Source organism: Lathyrus oleraceus, chromosome 5 (assembly GCF_024323335.1).
Source record: "Lathyrus oleraceus cultivar Zhongwan6 chromosome 5, CAAS_Psat_ZW6_1.0, whole genome shotgun sequence".
Taxonomy (NCBI): Eukaryota; Viridiplantae; Streptophyta; class Magnoliopsida; order Fabales; family Fabaceae; genus Lathyrus; species Lathyrus oleraceus.
In genome coordinates, this window is record NC_066583.1 from 624,286,327 (window position 1) to 624,298,646 (window position 12,320).

Sequence of the window (12,320 nt, forward strand, 5' to 3'; positions counted from 1 at the left end):
TGATGTGAATTATAATGGCATGTGTATTGAATATCCTGAAGCTGACACTCCTTTTGAACTAAAATCTGGTTTGATACACTTGTTGCCAAAGTTTAATGGTATTGCAAGTGAGAATCCACATAAACATCTCAAAGAATTCCAGGTTGTGTGCTCTACACCGTTGAGGCCTGAAGGAATAACTGAAGACCATATCAAACTTCGAGCTTTTCCTTTTTCATTGCAGGGTGCAGCAAAGGATTGGATATATTATCTTGAGCCAAATTCGATCACAAGCTAGAATGCTCTAAAAAAATGTTCTTGGAAAGATATTTTCCTGCCTCCAGAGTTGCCTCAATAAGAAAGGAGATTTGTGGTATTAGACAAGGCAATGAGTCGCTGACCGAGTATTGGGAGAGATTCAAGCACTTGGTATCTAGCTGCCCTCAACACCAGATCACTGAGCAACTCCTCATCCAATACTTTTATGAGGGGTTGTTATCGATGGACAAGAACATTCTTGATGCTGCTAGTGGTGGAGCATTAGTCGATAAAACTCCAGCTGCTGCCAAAGCCCTTATTGAAAATATGTCTCTTAATTCTCAACAGTTCACCATTAGAGACAATTTTGTGCAAAGCAAAGGCGTGAGTCAAATTCAAGTTTCTTCCAACAAAGCTTTAGAGACCAGAATTGACGAACTCATTGCCTTAGTCAAACAGTTGGCAGTAGCAAAACCTCAAACAACAACTTTGTGTGGCATTTGTACTTCTCCTGAGCACCCGACCGATACTTGTCCTATTCTGAGAGACGAGTCCATTACTGAGCTGCCACAAGCTTATGTAGCCAACCTTTACAATCAAAACAGGTACAACAACACTCCTGACCTGTCCACCAACAAATACCATCCCAATTGGAGGAACCATCCCAACCTTCGATATGGAAACCCGCAAACTAGCCAACAACAGAACTCACCTCAAGTGGCTGCCCCTGCACCTTCCGGACCATCCTTGGAGGATCTTGTTAAGCAAATGGTCGTGAACAACCTCCAGTTCCAACAAAGGACCGATGCTAGCATTCAGACCTTGAACACACAGATGGGACAGCTTGCTACTCAAATAAATAACATGCAAGCTCAAGGTTCGAACCAACTTCCAGCCCAGACAGTTGTCAATCTGAATGGTCCTAATGCTAATGTGAGCGCAATTTCTTTGAGATCCGGAAAAGTTACAGAACCAGCCCCTGAAAAAAATAAAAAAATCATTGAGGTAACTTCTGAACTTTCTCCTTCTGAGCCTCACCCAGCTGAACTTTCTTCTCCTTCTTCTGTTGTGGTCGAAACTGAAAAAATTAAAGAAAAAGAGTATGGGCCACCAGTCCCCTTCCCACATAGAGTTCTGAAAAATAAAAGAATTGAGGAGGGAGACAAAGAAAGAGAGATACTGGATATTTTCCGAAAGGTTGCGGTAAACATTCCGCTACTTGATGTTATTAAGCAGGTTCCAAAGTATGCAAAATTTCTAAAAGACTTGTGCACAAGTAAGAAAATGTTGAACGACAATGAGAGAGTAAATTTGGGACGAAACATTTCAGCCCTTATCCAGCCTAAACATTCACCTGAAAAAGCTACTGTTTCATCCCTCAATCAGGCCATACCCCAAAAGTGCAAGGATCCAGGAACTTTTTATATTCCATGTACCATTGGAGATAGTAAATTCGACAATTGCATGCTTGATTTGGGAGCCGGCATTAATGTTATGCCTACTTCTGTTTATAATAACCTTGATCTTGGTCCTTTACAGCATACAGGTTTAATCATTCAACTAGCGAACAGAAGTAATGCTCGCCCCATTGGAGTAGTGGAAGATGTGCTTGTTCAAGTTAATGACTTGATTTTTCCTGCAGATTTCTACATTCTGGACATGAATGGAGAAACAAATTCAAGTAAATCGCCCATCATTTTAGGCAGACCGTTCATGAAAACGGCGAAAACAAAAATTGATGTCGACGATGGAACCATGTCCATGGAATTTGGTGACATTGTCACAAAATTTAACATTTTCGATGCCATGAAACATCCCTTGGAGGAGAACTCTATTTTTCATATTGAATTGATCTCTGAGTTGGTTGATGACACCTTTTCTGAATTATTTTCACTTGATTTTCCATCTCTATCTGAGTTTGATGATGTTTATTCATGTGATGATTGTACTAACACTAACATTTGTGTTGTTTGTGCTGAGATTGATGCTGCCTTGCAGGGTGATAGTATAAACGAAGTTGTTTATTTGGATGAAGCTCTTGACATTCCGGCTGCCCCAAACATACCATGCATTGAACAACCACATTCTTTAGAGCCTAAACCACTTCCCGAGGATTCATATTATTCATCAAAGCTTCAACTTAATCAGAAATATAAGAAGGGAATTGGATGGACCTTGGCTGGCACTCGTGATATTAGCTCATCCATATGTATGCATAGGATCTCACTTAAAGATGAAACAAAAGTAGTGAGGCAGCCCCATAATCCTTTAATTCTTGATGTTGTAAAAAAGGAAATCACTTTCACGTGTCCATTCAACACTTTTACTTATCGAAAATACTTCTTTGATCCTGGAATACAAGGCAAATGCATTAATCACAATTTCAAGGTCAATGGACACTCCCCAAAGCTACTCCATGAGAACCCGACTTTGGAAGAAGAGACTGTAGAAGAGATCTCTTTGGGAAAGGCTGCTTATGCAATCACTTATCCGCCTTGACTCCTCGGGTGTGTTCTTTCCTTTCTCTCACTCTTATTTTATATTTATGCTCTTTCATTGAGGACAATGTATGTTTTAAGTGTGGGGGAGGGAACCATTTATTTGTTTGTTTTCTTTGTTTTATTTTTCTCTGTTTTTGGTTCAAATTTAAAATAAATAAAAAATGCATCTTCTTGAAAGTTTTAGGCTATAGACTGACTAATTTGAGATTAGTTTGCGGAGACTTGGGAAAAATTCACAAGATCAGTATTGTTTTAACACCGTAAGTCTCCTGCATATGGAAATTGAGTTGAATTTTTATTATGTTTTAGCCTTACATTCTCATCCTCTGACAGCTCTTGAGTAGTTTATTTCAGCAGTCAGCACCATCTCTCACACACTCTACACAGGGAAGCCGATGAATATAAGTGAGTGTTCCGGAAAAAAAAAAAGAAAAAAATAAAGGAATGCACCTTCTAAGTTTGGTGACCCTCACCCGGTCACTTAACCCAACGGTTGTGGAACCTTCAAAAAAAGTTGGAAATAAGACTCTTTTGTAGTTGGTTCAGCGGGTTCTGGTGCTGAACTTGGTAGGGCGGATTACGGTCCGATCCCCCGCAACTACAATTAAGTAAGCAAAGAGTTATGCCACTTAAGTACCAGAACCCCGTGCAGAAAAGGATCAGAGTCACTGACCGGTCGCCTTGCTATGAGTGTGTGGAGATAACGGGCTTAATGTGATTGCGCCTGAATGAAAAAGAGCCAAAGAAGGATGAGTAAGTTAGGCTTTAATATAATAACATGATTCGAGTTGATTTGTGTATTCAGGAGGTTTATGTCTGCATAACTGTGGATTAGTGTTCTTACAATATCCTTAGTGTGCAAGATTAGTACCTATCGAAGCAAACTTAACCGAAGATGACTTGTGGCCTAGAATGAGTAACCGTTGATGTGTCTGTGTTTTGTTTTGTTTTTCATTTTACTCGGAGTGCAAAAGTTCAAGTGTGGGGGAATTTGATCAGTGCATTTTGATGCACGTTCTTCCATGTTTGTACTTAAGAATTTCTTCGGTTTACTTTGATTATTTTTATGTTTTAATGTGTTTTCATAATTTATTTTATTTTTGCACTTATTTAATTTTCGTATTTAATTTTCAGCATTAGCAGCTTTCGCGAGAAAAATCATATCTTGAGCTAGGAGTATCGGATTGAGGCGTGCTACCAGTCATTGGAAAGATAAGAAAAAGATCTACAACTTTTATGTTGAAGCCAAAAGCTGATTCGGAGTGCATACATCTCAATTAATTCGTTGAAGTTTCGTACTTTAGAAAATATTTTCTTTTGGGCCATTTGTTGGGCCGAATTTAGGTTTTCCGGCCCAATTTGAATTATTAGTGAAACCCTTATTCTGTTTAAAAGGGCAACCGCGGTACGGTAGCAAATACACATTATTGACGATAACTTTTTGCTTTGGTACGATCATGAAGAGGAACTAATCTCCTAGAGTCAATCTGTTGTAACCGAATTTTCAAGGCTTTGAGGTTTTTATTCTATCAATTTAATTTCGTTCTCTTTCAACTCTATTCTATGAAATTTCATTTGCTTAATCTGTATTTTATGGAATGGTTTTGATTAAATTCGTATGATTGCATTCCTAACTATTAATCACCGTTTTCGTCGCTTTGTCGTTAAATTGCGTTTGTAAATTGTGTTTGCTTAATTCACGATTGTATTTATCCGTTTGCTTAATTCAGAATATAGGAATATAAATCTGTCATATATCTATTGCGCTTGTCAATCGAATTTGAATCGAATAGAGATCGAAGCCGCTTAGGGAATTGGTAGGTAAAAACCATTGATTAGCCGGAAATCGAAAACAGTAGATTGACTTATTTTATAATCGCTTATTTTAATCTTTTTTTTTGCTTTGTTTTCTAAATAGACCACTAAAACATAAACCCCCCTTAAATAGATTTCATTAGGTTAAGAATAATACAAGAATCCTTGTGATACGATACTCGAGGTGTCGTTTCCCATTTACTATATTTTATTACTCGTTTTTGACCCGTGTGCGACAACGGATCAGTAGAATTAACCAGAATAACTCTATATGCAATGAATTGTTGGGTGTCCCTTTGTGTGACGACACAACTACGGGAGAGACTTCTGGTCAAGCTAGGGGTCAAGCTATTAACTTAAAATATCTCAAACAATATTATGTGAGTATAACATTGTCCGAAGAATCTACCGAGTATGAAAAAATAATTAAAGCTTGGCATTATATTATGATTCTATTCGATAATTTTTTATTTCCTGAAAGTAATGGTAATATGGTAAATATTATGTATTTATAGTTGTTACGAAACATAAATAAGGTAAGCACATATAGTTGTGGTTCAGCTGTTTTTGCCCATCTATATAATGCGTTGTGTAAAAATGTCAAAAAAAAAACACTTTTATGTTTTTTTCATGCGCGTATTTGCTACAAGCATGGGGTTGGTCAAGAATGTCGTCACTCGCCCCGGTAAACGAGAAGTCATTCATATTCCCCTTTGCAATAAAGTAAGTTTAAAACTTTACCATCTAATTTATTAGACTTTATATTACAACTAGTTGTAAATAATATTTTTCAAATGTTTTCAATCTAGGTAGTCAGTTAAAGGGATGAACTACAACAGGTGTTTGAAACACGTTGTAGTAGTCTATCGCAATCTATTAGACCATATCTAGGTCTTGATCATCAGGTTAACCATGATGATGGTGATGCATTTTGGACAACAAAAACATCAATTACCTGGTTCACTACTATGGAGATGCACCAGAGTGACCGTGTAAAACTGAAGTTCGACATGCATCAACAAATTCCAGAACCTCTGACGTGTTTGGGAGATTGGCATCAATAAAAAGTCGATGCCCAATGGGATTATTTCGAATGGAGAGACTTTGCAAAAGAGATGTGTCGTCATTGGAGGAATTGACGACAACACATCTTAAATGAACCAGTCATACAGGGTGCTAGATCAACTCAATATTATATGACATGGTTTAGGTCAGTTACAATGCCACAATTTGTGTCTGAACCAAGGTATTTGATTGATCCAAGCCAACTAGCTTCATCATCATACGCCCAACAATAAATCTTTGTGCAAGAACAATGTCAACCCACCCAAACCCAATGACCAACCTCACACCATCACCCTACCATATACACCCAACAACCAAACACCCAACCTCGCAACCCATTCATGCCACACACCCAAATTCAAAATCAAGAATCAAACCCTAACCACCAACAATCATACGCAACCACTACAACAGTCTATAGCCCATATGATTCATACGATTCAGCGTCATGCCATCGTAGCCCCCCACCAATGACCACCCAAACATCCCATCGTCACAATACCCAACCATTGTTTGACTATAATACACCCCAGGAACCATTGATTCATTTCCAAACCGATTCAATGTCTCAATTTGGGTAACCATATCGTCCACAATTCACCTAACCACAACGACTCAACTACGACAACATGGACACCGAACTCAATTACAGAAGCGCCGTTGTCGACAACCCCCGGCTATTGGGGACAAATGATAACACATCTATCAAATATCGTTGGACATTCCACCAGACCTTCACACCAGCCACCATTGGATCATGTCAGCACTCAAAGACCCCAAACACCTCAGAAAAATCATGGGAGACCTCGAAGACAGACTAATGCACCTGGATGTGGAACATGAGGTGTTTCAATTGGACAAATCATTAATTTTTTTTGTCAATTCTATGTAATTTTTTATTATAATATAATATAATTTTTATTTTCAGTATTTCTTTTAATCAATTATAAATTTAACATTTAAAATTTTAAAAAAAAGTGAAAGGAGCATGCCCACATGCATTGATGCATACACTATGTAATGTATGCATACACCAATACATGTGACACCAAGGCATGCATGTGACACCTACATGCATTGGTCTTGCATGCATGCAGCATGACACTAGGCGCCTCCTATATATCTTAGTTGGATGTGTCAGTTCAACTGGCGCATCAGTAGAAAAAAGTAGTTATTTTGCTATTTTATTTAAAAATATTGGTTATTTTAAAAAAAATCTCTTTTTATAATAAACTAATTTTTTAAGTATATAAGTATTTACGTAATAATTTTTAAAACATATTTGTTATGTTATGTTTGTGATTTTTTATAAATAATAACTTTTTTAAAAAATAATTCGAAAATAATCATAATTTTAAAGTATTTATTAATATAATCACTTTTCAAAAAAAAAAAAGAATCAATGCGCTATTTGTTGTGGCGCATGTATTGATCAATTTGTACTCAGACGCCATTGTAATTGGCGCATGCATGTAAAATGTAAGAGCACGCGCCACTGTAATTGGTGCATGCATATAAAATGTAGGAGCATGCACTACTGCAATTGACACATGCATGTGGCTACTATTTATTTTTTTACATACATGCACCAATTGCAGTGGCGCATGCTCCTACATTTTACATGCATGCGTCAATTGCAGTGACGTATACTCCTATATTTTACATGCTTTTACATGCATGCACCAATTGTAGTGGCGCGTGCTTCTATATTTTATATGCATGTGTCAATTGCAGTGACACATACTCTTATATTTTACTTGCATGCGGCAATTCCACTGACGCATCTTCTCACAAACATGGTTAGTTAGATAAATAAATTACAAATTTGATTATTTTAATATATAATTTGAAAAAATTAGTTATTTAAAAAAAATCTATATTTGTTATTAATACTATGTAATAGGGATTATTATATGCTTAACAAAGTGTATTAACTTAATTGATTTATATGTCTTAAAAAGGGAAAAAATTATACACTACATATGATCATTTTTAAAGTTTGAAAATAAATTAAAATTTTAACACACATGTTTTTTTTCATAAAGATCAATTATAAAATTGTGTAGATGCACATGTAGGATTGTTAAACGTATTGTCTTTAACTACATATTATAAATAAATGATACTACCTCCGTTTTTTATTATGTCATTTTGGAAAAATATTTTGTACCACAATATAAATCGTTTTATAATATCAATCAATCATTAATGTTATTTTTTCTATTTATATCCTTATATATTTATTATTCTCTTTCCTTTCAATTATGTCAATTTATCTTTTCAATACCATTAATGAAGGATAATTTTGTAAAATCCTTTCTAATTTATTTTTTTTATACCATAATTATTACATTTTTTAATCCGTGTGAAAAGTCAAAAACGACTTATAATAAAAAACAGAACGAATATATCAATGTTTTTGTAATAGAGTTTGTTTACAAGATTAACATAGTATATTTTTTTACCGATTAAAAGACTAATTTATTATTTATAAAAAAGTTAAAGCGCTAACTTGTTAGAAATTAATTTAGTGTGTTAATTACTAATGAGTTGTAATGAATTATATAATTACAAGTTACCTTTAGTAATTAGCTATAATATCTTCACATCATAGTGTATATGAATACACCTCGATTAGAAGGTATTTACACATAAAAGAAATAAATAAGTAGTTAGTTGAAATTGACAAGGAGCCAAATTTATGATCAAACTAAAATTTTCTCGGTCAATGGTAATGTTATTGTGATGTGAGTACGAAAGAAATTCAACCAGAGAGAAATCTTTATTAAATACTAGCATTCAAATGCACATTCTCGTATTTATTTGTCTATTTTTTTTTAAATAAATATATGTGTTAGAATATAAGTTAATATTTTTTATTTAGTTTTAATTTTTAATTAAATTATTATGTAATAAATTTTGTATTTTTTTTCTCATCATAGCATAAATATTTGATGAACTTATATAAACACAAAGAAGACATATGATTCCCGTTATAACTTCAATTTTAAAATCACGTAGATATAACTCCAAATAATATAATGCAGAAATATCAAATCATTATGATTATGTATTATTGAGAGAGAGAGAGAGAGAGAGAGAGAGAGAGAGAGAGAGAGAGAGAGAGAGAGAGAGAGAGAGAGAGAGAGAGAGAGAGAGAGAGAGAGAGAGAGAGAGAGAGAGAGAGAGAGAGAGAGAGAGAGAGAGAGAGAGAGAGAGAGAGAGAGAGAGAGAGAGAGAGAGAGAGAGAGAGAGAGAGAGAGAGAGAGAGAGAGAGAGAGAGAGAGAGAGAGAGAGAGAGAGAGAGAGAGAGAGAGAGAGAGAGAGAGAGAGAGAGAGAGAGAGAGAGAGAGAGAGAGAGAGAGAGAGAGAGAGAGAGAGAGAGATAGAGAGAGAGAGAGAGAGAGAGAGAGAGAGAGAGAGAGAGAGAGAGAGAGAGAGAGAGAGAGAGAGAGAGAGAGAGAGAGAGAGAGAGAGAGAGAGAGAGAGAGAGACCATGCCCCCACCACATTCTTCTTTGATTAATATTTAATAATATAAATAATATATTAATAATTTAATATCCTAAAAAATAGGAAGAAAAGTTAATAATGCCCCCCTTAATAAAATGATTCGGAGTATCACACACATCCATATGCAGTTAAAATAAATTAAATTCTTTAAATAAAATTAAAAAATTTAACTCTATTTTTTTTCATATTCCTATTAATTCTCTTTTACTCTTTCCAAATAGAAACAAACCACTTTTCATATTCTTCTTTCTCTCACTCCTTATTCTCTCACTACAAAGTATCTTTCTGTTTCTATCTTCTTCTCCATTGTTGATCTTTTAAAAGGTAAATTTTTTAATTTTAATCTTTATGAATTTATAATTTATTTTTATTATTGTGATAAGAGCAAAAGATATATTATTACTTTATTAAGCTTGAGATTGTGTTAATGGTAGAAAATTTATTTTTAGAGTTTTGTAGTGTTTGTTTGAAATTATTGTGTTTGTATCAATTTTATAGTATTATTATGAATTTTCTGAATATGATATTGATTATGATTTTTTGTTTTGTTTTTAGTAATAAGCAATGGAAAAATATTTCAAAAGAAAAGCAACAGAGCAATCATCAACTCTTAATCCTCAAACACCTAATGAACGTCGAAGCCCCAAACTGGATCCTCCTATGAAAAGAAGGTTTTTGCAGTTTGAATTGGAAAAAACTTCCTAACGATCCCGGTTTAAGGCCAAAAATGTCAGATTACCATCCAAGTGATAGAGATGAAATTCGAAGATATTATTTGCAAAAGGGTCCTTGTCAACCAAAAGAAATTATTTTTCCACAAAGAAAATTTGGAGATACCTTTCATAAGTTTAATTCGGATCGGTATTTAAAATATGATAGTTGGTTGGAATATAGCCAAAGTGAGGATGATGCATGTTGTTTATGTTGTTATCTTATGAGGTCACATCTTGAAGAACATAAAGGTTGCGGTGATTCCTTTATAACATAATGCTTTACAAATTGGAAAAAAGGTGAAAGGTTTCGAGTTCATCTTGGAGATGTAAATAGCTCTCATAATCAAGCATGGAGAAATTATCAAGCTCTAATGAAACAAAAGCAACACATTGAAGGTGTCTTGTGTAAACAATCCAATAAAGTTAAAGAGGACTATCGAATTCATTTGACAGGTATAATTGATTGCATTCGATACTTATTAGCACAAGGTTTAGCTTTTCGTGGTAATGATGAGTCAATTTCATCCAGAAATAAGGGGAATTTTCTTGAACTTATGAATTTTCTTGTTAACCATAATGAAGATATTTATAAAGTTTGGAAAAATTGTTGTGGAAATCTTAAGTTAACATCTCATGATATTCAAAAGGATATTGTTAAAGTTGCTGCAACAGTCACTACTCAAGTTATACTGGATGATCTTGGAGATGATTTATTTTATATTTTAATTGATGAATCTCGTGATATCTCGGTGAAGGAGCAAATGGTTGTGGTTATACGTTATGTAAATAATGAAGGAAAAGTTATTGAGCGTTTTCTTGGTGTTGTTCATGTTTCAAATACTAGTGCTCTAACATTGAAATTGGGTTTGGAGTCATTATTTGCAAAATATGGATTAAGTTTGTCAAGGATATGTGGACAAGGCTATGACGGGGCAAGTAATATGCAGGGTGAATACAATGGTCTAAAAAGCTTGATTTTTAAAGAGAATTGTTCTGCATTTTTTATTCATTGTTTTGCCCATCAACTCCAATTAGCTCTTGTGACATTAGCAAAACAACATTCTAAATTTGCTCTATTTTTTAATTTGGTTGCTAATTTGTATAATGTGGTTGGAGCATCATGTAAGCGCCGAGATATTCTTCGTGAAAGTCAAGCTACAAAGGTGAAACAAGCATTGGAACATGGAGAAATCTTTAGTGGGCGTGGCTTGAATCAAGAAATGACAATTAAGAAGGCAGGGGAAACAAAATGGAGCTCACATTATGGTACATTACTTAGTATAGTTTCTCTATTCTCTTCTATGATTGTTGTGCTAGAAATGGTTGAGGAAGATGTAACAAATTTAGATAAAAAAAGGTGAAGCACTAATGCTGATGAATTATATGCAATCTTTTGAATTTATTTTCATCTTGCACTTGATGAAAATAGTTTTAGGAATTACACATGATTTATCTGAAGCATTACAAAGAAGTGATCAAGATATTGTAAATGCTATGAAGTTAGTAAAAGTGTCCAAAATAAGACTACAAGCTATAAGAGATAATGGTTGGGATTCTTTGTTGAATGATGTTTCATTATTTTGTGAGCATAATGATATTGACATTTCAAATATGGATGACACTTTTCAACCGACACAAAAAAAGTCAAAGAGAAAAATGGACAAAGTATCTAATTTACACCATTTTCAAGTTGGATTGTTTTATGAAATGATTGATTGACAACTTCAAGAGTTGAACAATCATTTTACAGAAGTGAATACTGAATTGCTCCTTTGTGTATCTTGTTTAAGTCCAAGAGATTCATTTTCTGCATTTGATAAGGAGAGGTTGATTCGTTTAGCTCAACTTTATCCTTCAGAGTTTTCTCAAGTTGAATTATTGACACTAGATTGTCAGTTTGAAAACTATTTCTTAGATGTATGCTCTGATAGTGAATTTTCAGAATTAGAGGGGATTGGTGATCTTTCTATCAAGCTCGTAGAGACCATAAAACATGTTGTGTACCCGTTGGTATATTTGTTTTTAAAGTTATCTATGATATTACCGGTGGCAACTGCAACAACTGAAAGAGCTTTTTCTGCTATGAATATTATCAAGAATCGAATGAGAAATCGCATAGGTGATGATTGGTTAAATGATTGCTTAGTTACTTACATTGAGAGAGATATTTTTGTTGATGTTGAAAATGAGAAAATCATTCAATATTTTTAGAATATGAAAAATCGTAGAGAACAATTATAATTTATATTTCTATTTTTGAAAATGGAATGTTATATTTATATTGATCCCACTACTCAAAATTTATGACTCTGTCCCTATATATATAATTCATGAATGAATGAGAGAAAAAACAAATAACATAATTCAAGAACGACTGAATTTGATAACTATCTTCCTATTCTCAGCACGTTTAGTTAATTCACCATAAAAATATAATTGTAACAATAATAATTAAACTAATATAATTAATGTATTTG

The 12,320-nt window shown here is 34.1% G+C and overlaps 1 protein-coding gene across 1 annotated transcript; it reads left to right on the forward strand.

Annotated features, from left to right (window-relative positions):
• The first annotated feature begins 480 nt into the window (after nucleotides 1-480).
• Nucleotides 481-12,054, forward strand: LOC127082515 (uncharacterized). Its single transcript, XM_051022756.1, has 4 exons — nucleotides 481-842; nucleotides 7,311-7,417; nucleotides 10,141-11,200; nucleotides 11,634-12,054. Exons 1-4 carry the CDS (start codon nucleotides 481-483, stop codon nucleotides 12,052-12,054), a joined length of 1,950 nt encoding a protein of 649 aa, XP_050878713.1.
• Nucleotides 12,055-12,320: the final 266 nt, after the last annotated feature.